Genomic DNA, 21518 nt, shown 5'->3' with positions numbered 1-21518 from the left:
CAGGTCATTGAGAACAAGTTACCACTTATTTTGGAAGAATTTTAGTGCATGCCACATTCTTAGTCTATTAGGAGAGTATGAAATAATTTGTGTCTGGGGCTGGAGGGATGGCTTAGCTGTTAAGGCACTTGCCTACAAACCCAAAGGACCCAGGTTCAAGTCCCCAGCACCACATAAGCCAGATGTACAAGGGAGTGCATGCACCTGTAGTTTGTTTCCAATGGCTGGAGGCCCTGGCACACCCATTCTCCCTCTCTATCTCTCTGTCTCTCTATATATATCTATCTATGTATTTGCCTCTTTCTCTGCCACTCTCAACTAAATAAATAAAAAATGAACTCAAAATATTTAAAAATATTAATCATAAAATAAAATATTTCCTTGCCAGGAGTTGAGGCACATGCCAGTAATCCCACCAATTGGAAGGCAGTGGGAGGACTATCACTGTGAGTCCAAGGCCAACCAGAGACAACAAAGTGAATTCCAGGTCAGCCTGAGCTAGTGTGAGATCCAAACTTGAAAAAGAAAAAAAAAATTTCTATCACTTACCTAATTTAATTCCTTTGGTTATTGCACGGATAAGGCAGAAAATAAATATAACCTTAATAACAATTGAAGAAATGTGATTTTAAATACATGTTCCTTTTATTTTGAAGATCAAAGCTTTTCAAGTATATGATATGATTCTATCTGTAGCTCTGAATAGATTTTATAAAACACTTTTCTTAATTACTATAGAAGATTATCCATGACACTCTTTCTAAGAAGAAAGAAGATGATAATGTACGAGGCACTACTACTAATGCAAGACAACAAATGTCAAATATACAAGTAAAAGGTTAGATCCATATTGATTACTAACCATGTTGAATGCTTTTAGATCATTACATTTGGAAAATAGAGAATTGCCCTGTTATAAGTAGACATGGAGCCTTATGCAGTAGGATTTTCCTATATCTAGAGATTCCTCACAATTTTCTTCCTGTAATGGTAGTATTCAGCTTCAGAGCATGGTTTCTCACTCAATTTCCATATTTTCACCTATTGACTCCTATGTATGTACACCTGTTTTCTTACATGCTTTCACACTGAGTGCACATCATGCTCCATACCATCATGTAAATGTTATGGACAGTGTTTGGATGCCATTCCTAAACCTCACATTGACCTCTCTTCTATTACGGTACCTGATATTAAGCAAATCTCCATCAATAACAAAACTGTACAGGAAAATGAAAATTAACCATTACTACCAGCATGAACAGGGACTTAGTATCTAGGAGCCTTGCTGTGATCATGTTTAAAAAGTACCCAGACAGAATAACCAGTTATGTCTTTTGTGGAGGGATAAGTCTTCAACAATGTAAAGCAAATGGGGAACAAAGGAGTGTTTCATATCACATTGTTTTGAAATGAGAAAAAAATTTTAATTTAATTTATTAGATTTCTTTTCAGCAAATACAGGCAGTTTGGTACCATTGTTTAGGCTCATCCATGACCTACTCCCTCCCAATGGCCCCTCCTTATTGATGTAAATGGGTCGTGCATTGTGGAGTTAGCCCACAGTTATTGGTAAGATGAATGTCTCTTCATATCATGACCCAACAGGTGACTCTGACATTCTTTCCACCCCCTCTTCCGCAAAATTTCCCTGAGCCATGTTGGGTTCATTTTTGGTCTGCTTCAGTGCTGAGGTGTTGGGGGCCTCGGAGGCTCTGGCTCTCTGATTTGGTAGGAGTTGATTTTTCTCTGTGTTGGTCTCCTTCCCCTTTGTGCTGGTATCCGATTCATCAGGAAAACAGCACCCTTGCTTGTTTCACCAATTTTCCTTAGTTTCAGTTGGGCCCCTTTTGAGGTATGATGGGGCAGCTCTCTCCTTAGGATCTGCATCTATCTGAAAAAGAGAAGCAAATGCTCCAATGGAGAGTAAGTTAGCACCCGGAAAATTGAGATAACACTTACTTTTTGACAGAAATATTGATTTCATTACATATTACTTAAAACTTTTTTCTTGGAGGAAGTCACTGTGAAACATGTGACATGACATACATCTATGATATATTCAAAATGTATATCTAGCGTGTTGTTCATTGTTCCTCAGGTGCTAAATTTTGAATGGAACTTTGCAATCATTCCTTTCTTGGATCATATTGGTTTCTAGAGTCTGTCTCAGTGATATTTTTAATGTTTCTGAACATAGAAGTGTCTTCACATTTCAGTTTAATGGAATGTCTGTTTTATGAAAGTAATACATTTTTATTTATTTAATATATCTCTGGAGGGTGGGTTTGTTTTGGAAGTATGCTGTCCCTCTAGCTAAGACCGACCTAGAACTCATTCTGTACTCCTAGGCTGGCCTTGAACTCACAAGGATCCCCTTACCTTTACTTCCTCAATGCTGGTATTAGTGGTGTGTGTCACCAAATTGAACCTAGGGTTTTTATAATTAAAACCTCCTACTTAATTCTAAAAAGATTTTTGTATAACTGTTTCATGTTAGGAAATTTTACCAAAGTGTGTATTTTTGTATGGCAGTACCAGAGCCTATAGTGAAAATAGAAGCCAGCCGAGACAGCCATGGTGACGATGACAAGGCTGAGTCCCAGGTATAAAATCTTAAAATTTAAAATCATATATTTACACTTGTTTTGGGTTCAAAATATGCATGTGGCAAATAAAAATATACTTGAAATTGCCCTACAGGTCATTGAGAACAAGTTACCACTTATTTTGGAAGAATTTTAGTGCATGCCACATTCTTAGTCTATTAGGAGAGTATGAAATAATTTGTGTCTGGGGCTGGAGGGATGGCTTAGCTGTTAAGGCACTTGCCTACAAACCCAAAGGACCCAGGTTCAAGTCCCCAGCACCACATAAGCCAGATGTACAAGGGAGTGCATGCACCTGTAGTTTGTTTCCAATGGCTGGAGGCCCTGGCACACCCATTCTCCCTCTCTATCTCTCTGTCTCTCTATATATATCTATCTATGTATTTGCCTCTTTCTCTGCCACTCTCAACTAAATAAATAAAAAATGAACTCAAAATATTTAAAAATATTAATCATAAAATAAAATATTTCCTTGCCAGGAGTTGAGGCACATGCCAGTAATCCCACCAATTGGAAGGCAGTGGGAGGACTATCACTGTGAGTCCAAGGCCAACCAGAGACAACAAAGTGAATTCCAGGTCAGCCTGAGCTAGTGTGAGATCCAAACTTGAAAAAGAAAAAAAAAATTTCTATCACTTACCTAATTTAATTCCTTTGGTTATTGCACGGATAAGGCAGAAAATAAATATAACTTTAATAACAATTTTGCCAGAAAATGATTGAAGAAATGTGATTTTAAATACATGTTCCTTTTATTTTGAAGATCAGAGCTTTTGAAATATATAATATGATTCTATCTGTAGCTCTGAATAGATTTTATAAAACACTTTTCTTAATTACTATAGAAGATTATCCATGACACTCTTTCTAAGAAGAAAGAAGATGATAATGTACGAGGCACTACTACTAATGCAAGACAACAAATGTCAAATATACAAGTAAAAGGTTAGATCCATATTGATTACTAACCATGTTGAATGCTTTTAGATCATTACATTTGGAAAATAGAGAATTGCCCTGTTATAAGTAGACATGGAGCCTTATGCAGTAGGATTTTCCTATATCTAGAGATTCCTCACAATTTTCTTCCTGTAATGGTAGTATTCAGCTTCAGAGCATGGTTTCTCACTCAATTTCCATATTTTCACCTATTGACTCCTATGTATGTACACCTGTTTTCTTACATGCTTTCACACTGAGTGCACATCATGCTCCATACCATCATGTAAATGTTATGGACAGTGTTTGGATGCCATTCCTAAACCTCACATTGACCTCTCTTCTATTACGGTACCTGATATTAAGCAAATCTCCATCAATAACAAAACTGTACAGGAAAATGAAAATTAACCATTACTACCAGCATGAACAGGGACTTAGTATCTAGGAGCCTTGCTGTGATCATGTTTAAAAAGTACCCAGACAGAATAACCAGTTATGTCTTTTGTGGAGGGATAAGTCTTCAACAATGTAAAGCAAATGGGGAACAAAGGAGTGTTTCATATCACATTGTTTTGAAATGAGAAAAAAATTTTAATTTAATTTATTAGATTTCTTTTCAGCAAATACAGGCAGTTTGGTACCATTGTATAGGCTCATCCATGACCTACTCCCTCCCAATGGCCCCTCCTTATTGATGTAAATGGGTCGTGCATTGTGGAGTTAGCCCACAGTTATTGGTAAGATGAATGTCTCTTCATATCATGACCCAACAGGTGACTCTGACATTCTTTCCACCCCCTCTTCCGCAAAATTTCCCTGAGCCATGTTGGGTTCATTTTTGGTCTGCTTCAGTGCTGAGGTGTTGGGGGCCTCGGAGGCTCTGGCTCTCTGATTTGGTAGGAGTTGATTTTTCTCTGTGTTGGTCTCCTTCCCCTTTGTGCTGGTATCCGATTCATCAGGAAAACAGCACCCTTGCTTGTTTCACCAATTTTCCTTAGTTTCAGTTGGGCCCCTTTTGAGGTATGATGGGGCAGCTCTCTCCTTAGGATCTGCATCTATCTGAAAAAGAGAAGCAAATGCTCCAATGGAGAGTAAGTTAGCACCCGGAAAATTGAGATAACACTTACTTTTTGACAGAAATATTGATTTCATTACATATTACTTAAAACTTTTTTCTTGGAGGAAGTCACTGTGAAACATGTGACATGACATACATCTATGATATATTCAAAATGTATATCTAGCGTGTTGTTCATTGTTCCTCAGGTGCTAAATTTTGAATGGAACTTTGCAATCATTCCTTTCTTGGATCATATTGGTTTCTAGAGTCTGTCTCAGTGATATTTTTAATGTTTCTGAACATAGAAGTGTCTTCACATTTCAGTTTAATGGAATGTCTGTTTTATGAAAGTAATACATTTTTATTTATTTAATATATCTCTGGAGGGTGGGTTTGTTTTGGAAGTATGCTGTCCCTCTAGCTAAGACCGACCTAGAACTCATTCTGTACTCCTAGGCTGGCCTTGAACTCACAAGGATCCCCTTACCTTTACTTCCTCAATGCTGGTATTAGTGGTGTGTGTCACCAAATTGAACCTAGGGTTTTTATAATTAAAACCTCCTACTTAATTCTAAAAAGATTTTTGTATAACTGTTTCATGTTAGGAAATTTTACCAAAGTGTGTATTTTTGTATGGCAGTACCAGAGCCTATAGTGAAAATAGAAGCCAGCCGAGACAGCCATGGTGACGATGACAAGGCTGAGTCCCAGGTATAAAATCTTAAAATTTAAAATCATATATTTACACTTGTTTTGGGTTCAAAATATGCATGTGGCAAATAAAAATATACTTGAAATTGCCCTACAGGTCATTGAGAACAAGTTACCACTTATTTTGGAAGAATTTTAGTGCATGCCACATTCTTAGTCTATTAGGAGAGTATGAAATAATTTGTGTCTGGGGCTGGAGGGATGGCTTAGCTGTTAAGGCACTTGCCTACAAACCCAAAGGACCCAGGTTCAAGTCCCCAGCACCACATAAGCCAGATGTACAAGGGAGTGCATGCACCTGTAGTTTGTTTCCAATGGCTGGAGGCCCTGGCACACCCATTCTCCCTCTCTATCTCTCTGTCTCTCTATATATATCTATCTATGTATTTGCCTCTTTCTCTGCCACTCTCAACTAAATAAATAAAAAATGAACTCAAAATATTTAAAAATATTAATCATAAAATAAAATATTTCCTTGCCAGGAGTTGAGGCACATGCCAGTAATCCCACCAATTGGAAGGCAGTGGGAGGACTATCACTGTGAGTCCAAGGCCAACCAGAGACAACAAAGTGAATTCCAGGTCAGCCTGAGCTAGTGTGAGATCCAAACTTGAAAAAGAAAAAAAAAATTTCTATCACTTACCTAATTTAATTCCTTTGGTTATTGCACGGATAAGGCAGAAAATAAATATAACTTTAATAACAATTTTGCCAGAAAATGATTGAAGAAATGTGATTTTAAATACATGTTCCTTTTATTTTGAAGATCAGAGCTTTTGAAATATATAATATGATTCTATCTGTAGCTCTGAATAGATTTCATGAGAGACTTTTCTCAATTATTTTAGCAGCAAATCCCTGAGTCTCTTTCTGAGATGAAAGAAGTTGATAACATACGAGGCACTACTATTAATGCAAGACAACAAATGTCAAATATACAAGTAAAAGGTTAGATCCATATTAATTATTAACCATGTTGAATGCTTTTAGATCATTACATTTGGAAAATAGTGAATTATCCTGTTACAAGTAGACATAGAGACTTATGCAGTAGAATTTTCCTAAATTTAGAGATTCCTCACAATTTTCTTCCTGTACTGGTAGTATTCAGTTTCAGAGCATGGTTTCTCACTCAATTTCCATATTTTCACCTATTGACTTTTATGTATGTACACCTGTTTGCTACATGCTTTCACACTGCGTGCACATCATGCTCTGTACCATCATGTACATCATGTTGTGGACAGTGTATTGATACCCTTCCTAAACATCACATACAGTAACTGACATTAAGCAAACTTCCATCAATAACTATAAAGAAAATGAAAATTAACCATTCACACCAGCATGAATGGGGACTTAATATCTAGTATCCTTGCTGTCATCATGTTTAAAAAGTATGCAGATAGAGGGCTGGAGAAATGGCTTAGCAGTTAAGTGCTTGCCTATGAAGCCTAAGGACCCCGGTTGAAGGCTTGATTCCCCAGGACCCACGTTAGCCAGATGCACAAGGGGGCGCACACGTCTGGAGTTCGTTTTCAGCGGCTGGAGGCCCTGGCGTGCCCATTCTCTCTATCTATCTGCCTTTTTCTCTCTCTGTCTGTCGCTCTCAAATAAAATAAAATAAAAAATAAAAAAAAGTATGCAGATAGAATAGCCAGTTATGTCTTTTGTGGAAGGATGATTCTTAAACAATGCAAAGCAAGTGGGGTACAAAAAGTGTTTCATGTCATGTTGTTTCAATCTGAGAAAATATTGACAGAAATTTTGATGATTTAATTACAGATTACTTATAACTTTCTTCTAGGAGAAAGTCACTGTGGAAAATGTGACATGACATGTGCCTATGATATGTTTAAAATATGTATCTAGCGTGTTATTCACTCTTTCTCAAGTGCTAAATTTTTAATGGAACTTTGCAATCATTCCTTACTCAGATCATGTTGATTTCTAGAGTCTGTCCCAGTGATGTTTTAAATGTTTCTAAATATAGAAGTATCTTCAAATTTCAGTTTATTGGAATGTCTGATATACGAAAGTAATACATTTTTATTTATTTAATACTTCTCTGGAGGGTGGGTTCATTTTGGAAGTGTGCTGTCCCTCTACCTAAGACTGACCTAGAACTCACTCTGTACTCCTGGGCTGGCCCTGAACTCACAAGGATCCTCTTCCCTTTTCTTCCTGAATGCTGATGTATGTCACCAAGCCAAACCTAGGATTTTTACAATTAAAACCTTCTACTTACTTCTATAAAGATTATTCTTTGAATTACTCTTTCCTTTGAGTGAATTTTACCTAAGTGTGTGTTCTTTGTATGATAGAAGCAGAGCCTACAGTGAAAAGAGAAGGCAGTCGCGACAGTCATGGTGACGGTGACAAGGCTGAGTCACGGGTATGAAATCTCCAAATTTAGAATCATGTATTTATACTTTTATTGGGACCAAAATGTGCATGTGGCAAATGAAAATACACTTTGAGATTTCCCTATAGGTAACTGTTGGCAAGTTATCCTTTTGTTTGGAAAAATTTTAGCACACGCCATGTTCTTAGACTACTAGGAGAGCCTGTAATAATTTACATCTAGATATCATGTCTCAGGGGCTCTACAAGTTGTTGTCTTTACGGCAAAAAAAATATGTGTGTGTCTGCATTTCTATTAAAGCATAATATATCTCAGAGAATTATGATAAAATTCAACTCTGGTGAGTAAATTTTTATTCTGGCTTCAAGTCAAGCTAGTTGTATAGCCTAGAAAACTGAATTTATGTTAAGGGCAGATTATTGCCTGTGGGTCAAAATTTGTGTTTATATAATCAGTCCTTCATCGCAGACCTAAAGGCCCCATATTTTCTTTTGCATTTCATTTTGCTACACATACAAGTGCACATTTATTAAATGTGCCCTTGTGAAATGGTGGCTGTTGCTTTTGGTTGCTTTTAAAATAACTCCCCATTTCCATGAATGTCATCAAAAATAGTCTGCACTGTTGCCAGTGAGTGAGTTAAAATTCCCTCTGAGTACTCTACACTATTTGAAGTCATATAAAGTACTTGAAAGTGATGTGTTTGGGCAGTTCTCTCATTGGTGCATAAGGTTTTTGTGAAGATATTTGATGTGGAGTCCATTGCTCTTATGTCACATCTTCTCTATGATAGACTTGTGAAGCTCCATATATCATACAGAGCCTATGATACTGTAATGATAATATAAAATATGCAAGCAGCCAGGCGTGGTGGCACACACCTTTAATCCCAGCACTTGGGAGGCAGAGGTAGGAGAATTGCCGTGAGTTCTAGGCCACCCTGAGACTACATAGTGAATTCCAGGTCAGCCTGAGCTAGTGTGAGATCCTACTTTTAAAAGCCAAAAAGTGTGTGTGTGTGTGTGTGTATACATATATACATATACATATATATAATATATCACAGTAAAATTTTTTGAATACTCTGAGTAAAATTGAGGTTGCTTTTATCCAAGCAGATTGAGAGAGCATGCATGTGCCATCAGTGCACTGTGAACGTTGTATTTCTCATTCAGAATAAGATTTTGCACTTGTGAGATATAAGCCCATTTGAAGACATGAGCACATGCCAAACATGTGAACATACGTGAGGGCATATCTGATGTAAGAGAAACATGTATATAGGTATTGGGGTCATGCCTGTCATTCAAAAATGACTGAGTAAGCAATGTGAACAAGATCGTTTGTGTCCCTGCAGTAAAGAGAAATTGATCTCTTAGAAAGTGAACATGTCTTATTTAAAATAGCATAGATGTTTTTATGCTTCTTTCTCACTCTGCCATAGTGTACAGCTTTGATGATCTTTCTCGATTGGCTAAGACATGCATAGTAAATCTAAACTATAGATCATTTTATTTGAACTTAATATGATTTCTAGCTTTAAAACTGATTCATCATCAGTTTCATTTTGTCCATGAAAGTTTTCTCTATTTCTCCTGTCTTGCCACAGTTGCTTCCTTTGGTTACACAGGCTATAAGATGACTGTAAACAGAATTGATGTTGATAACCTTTTAGACATGTCTCTATTAAAGTAATGTTATTTTGAATGTATACTTCTCTTATGATGAAGACTTGATGATTTGGTAATATGAAATATGTATGTCTTTGTATATGTGTATTTGAGATTTGGAAACTCTTGTTTTTCATATGAACAGAATATTTCTGAGCCTCTTTCTAACAAGAAAGAAGACGTTCATATGACTGTTGCTCCAAGATCAAAACATATGACACATTCTCAAATAAAAGGTAAGAAATATGCTTGAATAGTAACTGGTTACGCTGGTTGTGGTGGCACACGCTGGTAGGAAATTGCTGAAGAGGCAGAGGCAGGAGGATCAGAAATTGGTTTCATGCTACTTTGACCCTGAAATCATTTTGGAAACTTTACAATGTAAGTGCTGAGAGTTAAGAAGCATTAACTGAAATATTTTTTGTCATACTATACATATTTGGCCATAACTTTTGCTTCCTTTTCTTTCTGTATCATTCTGCTGCTAGTTTGACCTTTACCACTGAGTTTCATATCACATTTATGAAAGTAATACATTTTTATTTATTTTTCCCCCCTCTGGTGGGTGGGTTTCCTTTTGAAGTATGGTGTCACTCTAGCCAAGGTTGACCTAGAACACACTCTGTGCTCCTAGGCTAGGTTGAGCTCACAAGGTTTCTCTTGCCTTTTTGCTCCTGAATTCAGGTATTAGTGGTGAGTGTCACAAAGCCAAACCTAGGATATGTATAATTAAAGCCTTCACTTACTAATGTAAGAATTTCTGAATTACTATTTCCTCTGGGCAAATTTTATCTAAGTATGTTTTTTATGTGGCAGCAGCAGAGTCAATAGTGAAAATAGAAGGCGGCCGCAAAAGCCATGGTGACGGTGACAAGGCTGAGTCACGGGTAGGAAATCTTCAAATTTAAAATAATGCATTTTTACTTGTCTTGGGTTCAAAATGCGCATGTGGCAAATGAAAATACACTTGACATTGCCCTGTTGGTAACTGATGGCAAGTTATCCTTTATTTTGGAAAACTTCTAGTGCATGCCATGTTCTTAGACTATTGGGAGTGCCTTAATAATTTACATTGGGACATCATCTTTCAGGGGCTCTACAAGTTGTCTTTAGGATAAAAATCTGGGTCTCCATTTCTATCCAAGCATAATATTGAATTGAATTTATATTAAGGTCAGATTGTTGCCTGGGGGTCAAAATTTGTGTTTAGATAATCAGTCTTTTGCATGCCATTTTGCTATACATATGTATGGATTTTTCTTGATTTTCCAGTGCCTTTAGTTGGATGGTTAGGTTAAATTTGGAATCACTCTGTCTTTGTTATGAAGGCATTTAGCGCTATGAATTTTCCCCTGAGGACTGCCTTCATTGTGTCTCATAAATTTTGGTATGATGTGTTCTCATTGTCATTCATTTCTAGAAATTTCGCAATTTCATTTTTTATTTCATCCACTATCCATTTATTGTTTAAAAGTGTGCTGTTCAGTTTCCAGGTGCCGATGGGATTCTTGGTGGGTCTTTTGTTGTTAATTTCTAGCAATATAGTATTGTGATCTGATATCGTGCAGGGAATTATGTCAGTCTTCCTAAATATATGGAGGAAGGCTTTGTGACCCAGTATATTATCTATTTTAGAGAATGTTCCATGGGCTGCTGAGAAGAATGTGTAGTCTGTGGATTTGGGATGGCATGTTCTGAGGATGTCCATTAGGTCTAAGTGATCTATGGTTTTATTGAGCTCTCTTACTTCGCTATTGAGTTTCTGTTTGGATGGTATGTCTATTACTGATAATGGTGTATTGAAGTCCCCAATTATGATGGTGTTGGTGGTTATTTCTGTTTTATTGTCAAGTAGGTTTCACTTTATGAACTGTGGTGCCCCTGTGTTTGGCGCATACAGATTTATGATTATAATATCCTCTTGGTGGATCATTCCCTTGATAAGTAGGAAGTGGCCTTCTTTGTCTTTTTTGATAATTTTTGGTTGGAAGTCTATTTTATACAATATTAATATAGCTATGCCTCTTTGTTTATTATTCCCATTTGCTTGAAATATTGTTTTGCACCCCTGCACCCTGAGGAGGTGTCTGTCTTTAGTGGTGAGATGGGTTTCTTGAAGACAACAGATTGAGGGGTCTAATTTTCTATCCATCCTGTTAGCTTGCATCTCTTGATGAGTGAATTAAGGCCATTAATATTTAGGGTAATGACTGTGAGGTTTGATTTGATCCCTGCCATATTGTGTTGGTATATGTGGTTTGGTGTTTTCATGGACTTTGATGTTTTTTGTGCCTTCTCTGAGTTTGGCTATTGTGATCTGCTTCTTATAGGCATTTGAGTTTGATTATTTGATTCTTCTGTGTGGAGAATTTCCTGAAATACTTTCTCTATAGTTTGGTTTTGTGTTCTTATAATTGTAAAGCTGAGTTTTGCCATGGAAAGTTTTTCTTTCACCATCTATTATGAGAGATACTTTTGCTGGGTAGAGTACTTTGGGTTGGAAGCCATAGGTTCTTAGACTTTGCAGTGTTTCATTTCAGGCCCTTCTGGCTTTCAGGGTTTCCATTGAGAAGTCTGAAGTAATTCTGATGGGGTTACCTTTAAAAGTGATGTGCTATTTTTCCCTAACTGCTTTTAGGATCTTCTCTTTGGTGTCAATGTTTAGAGCCTTAATGACAATATGTCTTGGAGAGTTTCTCCTTTGGTCCAATCTGTTTGGAGTTCTGTTAGCTTCTTGTATCTTGATGGGCCTTTCTTTTAAGAGAGTGGGAAAGTTTTCTTTGATTATTTTGTTAAATAAGCTCTCCATGCCTTTGGTCTGAATTTCTTCTCCTTCTGGTATTCCACTGATCTGGATATTAGGACATTTAAGGGTATCCCACAATTCCCTCATGTTCTGTTCACAGAAATTTTTGAACTTATTGAAACTTTTGAACTCTCGAACTGTTTCTTCCATCTTGTCTTCCAGATCAGAGTTTCTATCCTCCACATGGCTGACTCTATTCTTGAGAGCTTCTAGAGAGTTTTGGACTTGTTCAATTAGGTTTGCATTTTCTACTATCCTTCTATATATACTTTCCATCCCTCTGTCAAGCTCCCTTTTCACATCATTTTCTGATTTTCTTGATGCTTCTTGGAATTCATCCTTGCATTTCTTTATGTCTTCATTGAGCATCGCCAGCTGGTTTTTGAGGTCCTCTTTGTTTCACTCTCCTTCATATCTCTTAACTGTCTTTGAACTTCTTGCATTTTCTTATCCATTAGGTCTAATGTAGTGATGGCAGCATCCACACAATTATTGGTCCTTTGTTGCTTTTCTGAAAGTTCTACCAATAGCTTGGTCAGGGTTGCATTGCTCATAGCTTCATTTTGGTGTTCTGATCCTTATGTCTCTTTTATGTTTTGATTAGAGGTGTTCATTGTAGGACTGGGTGTTCTAACTGGATTTACTTACATTTGATTTTTCATGTTATTTCTTTGCATTGTGGTCTGCCCATCACAGTTTATGGACAGGGAGAGTAGGACTGTGGTCTCGATGGGCCGGGGAAGTGGTGCTTTCTGGGGAACTGGCCTGGGCTAGCTGGCAGGCAAGCAGATGTGCTGAGTGGCCTTGAGCTAACACGTGGATCAGGCTGAGCTCAAGCACAGTGGGAAGCGGAAGCAGCCTAAGGCCAGATGTCCAAGCAGTCTGAGCTCTCACTTGGCACAATGCCAAAGCAGCCTGAGCGCCTGCATGGCAGGAGCGCCAAAGTTGCCTGAGCTCTCAAGCAGTGATGCGCCAAAGCTGCCTGCGCTAGCGCTCGAAGGGATGCTGAAGCACCAAGCACGGAAGCAGCCTGGGACACAGAAGCAGCCTGAGCTCGCTCACAACAGGACAGTGGCTGTCAGCCGGCACAGCAGACAGGCAGGGGCTTGCACCTGAGCTGGCACAGGCGGACAGGCAGCGTAATCCTGAGCTCACTGGGCAGGTGGAATGGGCCTGAGCTCGCGCATGATCCGCCAGAGCAGTAAGTAGGCAAATGGGCAGAGCAGGCTAAGCTTGCACAAGCAGGGATCAGCATGTGGTGGGCAAATGGACCAATGGAGCCCGAGCTCCAGCTGGCCAGCAGGCAGAGCCTGCCCAAGGTCACACGTGGGCGGGGATAGCAGGGTAATCATCCCTGTGCAGTGAGGCAAGTGGAACTATGCTGGGCTGGGTCCCCTTTCCTACAGTAAGTGCAGGGGTATCCTGAAGCTGGGTCTGTGGGTATGGGGACTACTTGGGGTGATTGGGGGACTGGTGGGCTACCCGTGAGCAAGGGAATCAGAGATTCCCTTTTTCCCCCCTCTGTGCCCTCCCACTGGCAACCTATTAGAGATTTCTCTCCCCTAAAAGACCCAGTGAACCCTTAATGCCTTGCCTTTCTTTCCCGGGGATGTGCGGTGCAGTTAGGCAGTCACCATCTTGGCTGGAAATGAACTCATGTTTTTTTTTTATATTAACAGAGTATTTCTGAGCCTCTTTCTAAGACAAAAGGAGATGGTCATATAACTATTGCTCAAAGACCAAAACATACAACACATTCACAAAGTAAAGGTAAGAACTATTCTTGAATACAAATTGGTTTCTGGCTACTTTGACCATGAAAACATTACAATGTAAGCTCTGATAGTCAGGAAGCCTTATCTCAACAATTTTTGTCAAAAAATGACATATTTGGCCGTAACTTTTGCTTCCTTTACTTTCACCATCACTTGTTGCTAGTACGTCCTTTACGACTGATTTTCGTATTTTCTCCTATAGACATAACAACCTGTTGATGTTTTAATGAATGTTTTCATTCTGAGTGCACAGTCACACGCTGTGCACCATCAGACAACGGGCCATGTCTTAGAAAGCCATTCTTAAGGCTATCATCGAGCTCTTTTAATACCCAAGGCCTGAATTTAGAAACATCTCCATAAATAGTTGTTGAGCAAAAGAATATCAACCACTCATACAAGGATGGAAAGAAGGTTGGCTGCATGAGCAGAGTTGTGTCGTCATATACACAGAACAACAACAACAAAAAAAGATGGCATAATCCATGATGCCTTCTTGTGTCAGACTGAGTCATCAATAGACATAAAGAGAGTGGGATACTAAAAATTACTATTTCTATTGCACACTATTTACATACATAGGGGAAAACAGACAGAATAGTTGATGACAAACTCCATTTCATTTGCCATTTATTTATTTATTTTTAGTTTTATTTATTTATTTGAGAGCGATAGAGAAAGAGGCAGATAGAGAGAGAGAATGGGTGTGCCAAGGTGTCCAGCCACTGCCAACGAACTCCAGATGCCTGCACCCCCTTGTGCATCTGGCTAATGTGTGTCCTGGGGAATTGAGCCTTGAACTGAGGTCCTTAGGCTTCACAGGCAAGCACTTAACCACTAAGCCATCTCTCCAGCCCTCATTTGCCCTTTTCTGTCTTAAGGATGTTACAGTAAATAATGCGAGATGACATGTCACTACAATATTTTCAATATGTGCATTTTGGGGAATTGTGCATTTATCCTGAGCTGATGAGCTTAGATAAAATCCTTGTAATCATTCTCTTTTCTGAACCATTTCAAGGCTAGGGATAGTACCAGACACATGTTTAAAGTTCAAAACATAACAGAATCTTAGACAGGTGTGGTGGCACATGCCTTTAATCCCAGCACTCAAGAAGCAGAGATATAAGGATTGCCATGACTTCAAGGCTACCCTGAGACTACATAGTAAATTCCCAGTCAGCCTTGGCTAGAGCATGACCCTACCTAAAACAAACATCAAAAAATATTAAAAGAACCACATATTCAAGTAAGGTTCAGAATATTTGAAAATCAAATATATAAATAAATATTTTACTACAACTAAAGCTCTATTCCATAGTATTTTGAGTGCAATTATTTTTATGCAAGTCATTTAATTGAAGTGTCCATTTTTTTTTCTAGAAGCATCAGAAGATCATACTGTGAAACCTGAAATACAGAAAGTCAGTCATGGAAACAGTGAAATGGATATACCAAAGGTATGGAGTATTCAAATTTTAAAACTAAATATATTCTGTGTATTCACTTTCAAAATGTACTGTATCACTATATAAATGCATATTTGTTGGCCTCATGAGGTAATACATCCCAATTTAGTTTTACTTTTGGATAGATCTTTCAGATTGCAGGTTGGTAGTGTGTTGTGAGAGCTTGCATTTAACGACAGGCACAGATCATCTTTCAGTGGCTTTGCAATTTTGCTTTCTGATAACCTCTATCTCCAGTTGTTTAAAGGCATAAGATGTCGTTAAGAATTGAGGTCAAAATCAAGCCTGATGACTCAGTTCCAAATAGAAAATCATGGCTAAGTAACATGGGATGGTCTCGATTTCAAGTGAACGGGTCAATAGTCCCTGTGCTCAAACTTGGTGTTTTCATATAATTGGTGATTAACACCAAAGTCAAGGGTTGAATCTTTTCTTGTAGTTTTCAGTTCACTGGGGTGTGTCTCCTCTCTACTAGAATGTGTAATTGTATGTATTTACTAATCTAATAAGATCATTTCAATTGGATTTTTACAAATGGGTAGCAATTGGGTATGGTGCTACATGCCTTTAATCCCAGCAATTGGGATGCAGAGGACGGAGGACAAATCTGGGCTCAATAGCCAGTCCAGATCAAAGAATGAGATCCAGGTCAGCCTGGGCTACAATAAAATTACAAGCATGGCCTGCTACATTTGAGGGCAAATGGTGTAAACTTTGTTATTCTAAAGTATTTCTTAGGAACATACTGTTTGTGGTATTGTGTGGTATTCAGAAGTTTTCCTTTTGCCTACCTAATTCAGTTCCATTGGCTATTGCATGGATAAGGCAGAAAATAAATGTGATATCTAAAACAATTTTTACAGCAAACAATTTGAAGAAATATGATTTTAAATACTTGTTCCTTTTGTTTTGAAGTGTGGGGTTCATTTATATATATATATATATACATATATATATATATATGATTCCGTTTGTAGCTCTGAATAGATATTTTGAAACCGTTTTCTTCATTGTTTTTGCAGCATATCCCGGAGTCTCCTTCTGAGGTGAAAGAAGCTGATAATTTACATGGCACTACTACTGAAGCAAGACAACGACCGGCAAATGTACAAATAAAAGGTTAGATCCATATTGATCAGTAACACAGTTGAATGCTTTTATGATTATCATTCCCTTTGGAAAACAGGTAAGTAGTCTGTGATAGGTGGATATGGAGCTTAATCCAGCAAAATTTTCCTAAATCTACAAATTTCCTCAGCATTTTCTTCCTCATCAGGTGGTATTATTCAGTTTCTGAGCAAGGTTCTCACTCAATTTCTGTTTTCACCTATTGACTTCTATGTATCTATACCTATTGTCTTACATGTTTTTATACATAAGTGCACATCATGTTCTGTAACATCATGTCATGGAGAGTATTTGGATGCCATTCCTAAATGTCACATTGAGCTATTTTCTACTACAGTAACTGACATTAAGCAAATCTCCATCAATAACAAAACTGTGGAGGAAAATAAAAATCAACCATTCACACCAGCATGCACGGGGACTTAGCATATAGAAGCCTTGCTGTCATCATGTTTAAAAAGTACAGAGATGGGGCTGGAGAGATGGCTTAGTGGTTAAGCCCTTACCTGTGAAGCCTAAGGACCCCAGTTTGAGGCTCAATTCCCCAAGACCCACATTAGCCAGATGCACAAGGGGGTGCATGCATCTGGAGTTTGTTTGCCGTGGTTGGAGGCACTGGCACACCCATTCTCTCCCTCTCTCTCTCTCTCTCTCTCCCTCTCTCTCTCTCTCTCTCTCTCTCTCTATCTATCTATCGCTCTCAAATAAATAATTTTTTTTTAAAAGTACAGAGACAGAATGACCAGTTATGTCTTTTTGGAATGATGATTCTTAAAGAACGTAAGGGAAGTGGGGCACAAAGAGTGTTTCATGCCATGTTGTAAGCTGAGAAAAAAATTGACAGAAATTTTAATGGTTTAATTACATATGACTTATCACTTTCTTGTTGGAGGAAGACACCGAAAAATATGACATGACATGCACCTATGATGTATTCAAAATGTGTATCTAGTGTGTTGTTCATTGTTCCTCAGGTGCTAAATTTTGAATGGAACTTTGCAATCATTCCCTTCTCAGGTCATGTTTATTTCTATAGTCTGTCCCAGTGATATTTTTAATGTCTCCAAATATGGAAGTGTCTTCAAAATTCAGTTTAATCTAATGTCTGACTTATAAAAGTAATTCATTTTCTTTCAGATTTTTCTGTGGGTGGCAGATTAATTTTTGAGATGTGGTGTCACTCAAACCAAGGCTGACCTAGAACTCACTCTATACTCCTAGGCTGGCCTTGAACTCACAAGGATCCGCTGGCCTTTTCCTCCTGAATGCTGATATCAATAGTGTGTGCCACCAAGTCAAACCTAGGACTTTTATAATTAAAGCATTGTACTTAATTCTATTAAGATTTTTTTAATTACTGTTTCCTTTGAGCAAATTTTACCTAAGCATGTTTTTGCTATGGCAGCAGCAGAGCCTATAATGAAAATAGAAGGCAGCCGAAACAGCCATGGAGACAGTGACAAGGCTGAGTCACAGGTATGAAATCTTCAATTTAAAATCATATATTTATACTTTATTTGGGTTCAAAATGTGCATGCAACAAATGAACATATATGTGAGATTGTCCTATAGGTAATTGATAGCAAGTTATCATTTATTTTGGAAGTATTTTAGTGCATGCCATGTTGTTGGACTATTGGGAGTGACTGCAATAATTTACATGTAGACATCACCTTTCAGGGGATCTTCAACTGGTCTTTATGATAAAAGTCTGGATCTCTACTTCTATCAAAGCATAATATTTCTCAAAAAATTAGAATGAGGGCTGGAGAGATGGCTTAGCAGTTAAGTGCTTGCCTGTGAAGCCTAAGGACCCCCGTTCAAGGCTTGATTCCCCAGGACCCATGTTAGCCAGATGCACAAGGAGGTGCACACATATGGAGTTCATTTGCAGTGGCTGAAGGCCCTGGCACACCCATTCTCTCCCTCCCTCTCTCTCTTTCTCTCTCTCTCTGTTTCTTTCTCTGTTGCTGTCAAATAAGTAAACAAAGAACAGGTTGAAAATCAAGTCTGGTGTCTAAAATGCTATTCTAGCTTCAAGGAAAACTAGTTGTGCAGGCTAGGAAATTGAATTTATGTTGATGGAAGATTCCTGTGGGTCAACATTTATGTTTACATAATCAGTCCTTAATTACAAACTTGCAGACTTCTTTTGCATTCCAGTGCTCTACACATACGAGCCATACTTATTAAATGTGTCCTTGTGAAACAGTGACTATTGCTTTTTGTTGTTGTTAAAATAACTCCCCATATGCATGAATGTCATCAGAATTACTCTGCAGTGTTGCCAGTGAGTGAGTTGAAGTTGTTTCTGAGTATTCTACCCTACTTGAATTCACATAGGGCACTTCAACGTGATGTGTTTGGGCAGTGCTCTCTTTGGTGCATGAGGCCTTTGTGAAGATCTTTGGTGTGGTTTGAGTTGGAATCCATTGCTCTTATGTCACATTAAAAGTTCCATTGTATCATGCAGGGCCTATAATATTGTAATGATAATAAAAAAATATGCAAGCAGATAAAACATAGTAAATTTTTCTGAGTCTTGTGAATAAAATTGAGGTGACTTTTATCCAAGCAGATTGAGAGAACATGTATGTGCCATCAGTGCAGTGTGAGGGTTGTATTTCTCATCCAGAACAAGATGCGAGATATAAGCCTATTTGAAGACATGAGCACATGCCAAACATATGTGTGAGGGAATCTTTAACATAAAAGAAACATATCAGATATAGGTATTTGTGGACATGTCTGTCATTCAAGAATGACAGAGTAAGCAACGTGGCTTTGCAGTTTGGCTTTCTGATATGAGCCTCCCTTTGTATAAGGGCATAAGGTATCATTAAGACATGAGTTCAAAATCAAGTCTGGTGACTGAGTTCCTAATAGGTAATTATGGGTAAGTAGCATGTGGTGGTCCAGATTTCAAGTGAATAGGTCAATAATCCCAGTGCTCAAACTTGATGTTTTCATATAATCAGTGATTAATTCCAAAGTCAACACTGAAAGTTTTCTTGTAATTTAAACTTCACTGTGGCATGTTCCCTCTCTGCAAGAATGTGTATTGCATTTTTATGTATTTACTACTCTATTGAGGTCATTGCAATTGGGTTTTAATGAATAGTTTTCAAGTGGGGATGGTGCTGCATGCCTTTAATCCCAGGAATTAGGTGGTAGAAAAAGGAAGAGAGGTCTGGGCTTGAAGCCAGTCTGGATGAAAAAAATGAGGTCCCGGGCAGGAGAGATGGCTTAGCCGTCAAGGTGCGTCTGTGAAGCCTAAGGACCCATGTTTGATTCTCCAGGTCCCAAGTAGGCCAGATGCACATGGTGGCGCATGCATCTGGAGTCCAATTCCAGTGGCTAGAGGCCACGCCATGCCCCTTCTCTCTCTCTATCTCCCCTCTTCTTCCTCTCTTTCTGTCTGTAATAACTAACTAAAAATATTTAAAAGAAGACGGAGGAGGGGGGGAGATCTGGGTCAGCCTGGCCTACAGTAAAATTATAAACATGGCCTGATACATTTGAGGGCAAATGATGCACACTTTGATATTCTAAACTATTTCTCGGGAAGATATTCTTTCCCAATAGCATTGTATACAAACATCATCATTTTGCCTACTAATTTAGTTCCTTTGGTTACTGCATGGATAAGGCAGAAAACACTATGACTTTAATACCAATTTTTACTGCACCTGATTAAAGAAATGTGATTTTAAATATAACATGATTTTATTTTGAAGAGTGGGGTTCTTTGAAATATATAATATGATTCGACTCGGAGCTCTGAATAGATTGTTTTTTGAAACTGTTTTCTTCATTATGTTAGCAGCGTATTTCGGAGTCTCTTTCTAAGAAGAAAGAAGTTGATAATTTACAGGACACTACTACTAAAGCAAGACAAGGAATGTCAAATGTACAAATAAAAGGTTAGAATCATATTGATCAGTAACTCGGTTGAATGCCTTTATGATCATTCCCTTTGGAAAACAGTGAAATATCCTGTGATATGGAGCCTTATCCAGCAGAATTTTCCTAAATCTACAAATTTCCTCACCATTTTCTTCCATTTCTTCTGGTATCATTCAGCTTCTGAGTTGGGTTTCTCACTCAATTTTTGTATTTTCACCTATGAACTCTATGTATCTATACATATTGTCTTACAATATACCAACATGAATACCAACATGAATGGGGACCTAGCATCTAGGAACCTCACTGTTGTCAAGTTTAAAAAGTACACAAAAATTACAAGGCATGGTGGTGCACGCCTTTAATGCCAGCACTCAGAAGGCAGAGGTAGGAGGATTGCTATGAGTTCAAGACCACTCTGAGACTATATAGAGAATTCCAGGTCAGCCTAAGTTACAGTGAGAACCCACCTTGAAAAACCAAAAAAGCAGTACACAAACAGAACAACCACTTATGTCGTTTGTGGCAACATGAGTCTTAAACAGTGTAAAGCTAGTGGGGCACAAAACAGCATTTCATGTCATGTTGCTTTGAAATGAGAAAAAAAAATGACAGAAAATTTGACAATTTAATTAGATATGACTTATAACTTAATGTTGGAGGAAGATACTATGTAAAATATGACATGACATGACTCTATGATAATTTTAAAATGGGTATCTTTCATGTTTTTCATTGGTCCTCACGTGCTAAATTTGAGTATGGAAGTTTGCAATCATTGCTTTCTCAGATCATGTTTATTTCTAGAGTCTGCAGAAGTGATATTTTTAATGTTTGTAAATATAAAAGTGTCTTCTAAATTCAGTTGAATGGAATGTTTGATTTATGAAAGTAATACAGTTTCACTCATTTATGTCCTGTGGAAGGTGGTTTATTTTTGAGGTGTGCTGTCACTGTAGCCTAAGCTGTCCTAGAACAAATACTTCTAGGCTGGCCTTGAATGCACAAGAAACCTTTGACCTTTGCCTCCTGGATGTTGGTATTAGTAGTTTGTGTCAAGAAACCATACTTAGGATT

At 38.0% G+C, this 21518-nt stretch overlaps 1 protein-coding gene across 1 annotated transcript in view; it reads left to right on the top strand.

Moving 5' to 3' along the window:
- LOC123462897 (protein MLP1-like) overlaps positions 1 to 21518 on the top strand; it is a 146199-nt gene that overhangs the window by 46624 nt on the left and 78057 nt on the right. Inside the window, exons 29-41 of the mRNA XM_045157064.1 lie at positions 389 to 487; positions 739 to 838; positions 2536 to 2606; positions 3089 to 3187; positions 3455 to 3554; positions 7647 to 7717; positions 9503 to 9593; positions 10174 to 10244; positions 13843 to 13933; positions 15322 to 15398; positions 16430 to 16526; positions 17941 to 18011; positions 20359 to 20458. Coding sequence (XP_045012999.1) covers positions 389 to 487; positions 739 to 838; positions 2536 to 2606; positions 3089 to 3187; positions 3455 to 3554; positions 7647 to 7717; positions 9503 to 9593; positions 10174 to 10244; positions 13843 to 13933; positions 15322 to 15398; positions 16430 to 16526; positions 17941 to 18011; positions 20359 to 20458 — 1138 coding nt within the window. The remainder of the gene's footprint in view (positions 1 to 388; positions 488 to 738; positions 839 to 2535; positions 2607 to 3088; positions 3188 to 3454; positions 3555 to 7646; positions 7718 to 9502; positions 9594 to 10173; positions 10245 to 13842; positions 13934 to 15321; positions 15399 to 16429; positions 16527 to 17940; positions 18012 to 20358; positions 20459 to 21518) is intronic.

The sequence above is a fragment of the Jaculus jaculus genome, chromosome 8, assembly GCF_020740685.1.
Source record: "Jaculus jaculus isolate mJacJac1 chromosome 8, mJacJac1.mat.Y.cur, whole genome shotgun sequence".
Taxonomy (NCBI): Eukaryota; Metazoa; Chordata; class Mammalia; order Rodentia; family Dipodidae; genus Jaculus; species Jaculus jaculus.
The sequence above is the reverse complement of the archived record's forward strand: the minus strand, read 5'-3'. Positions and strand labels throughout refer to the sequence as shown.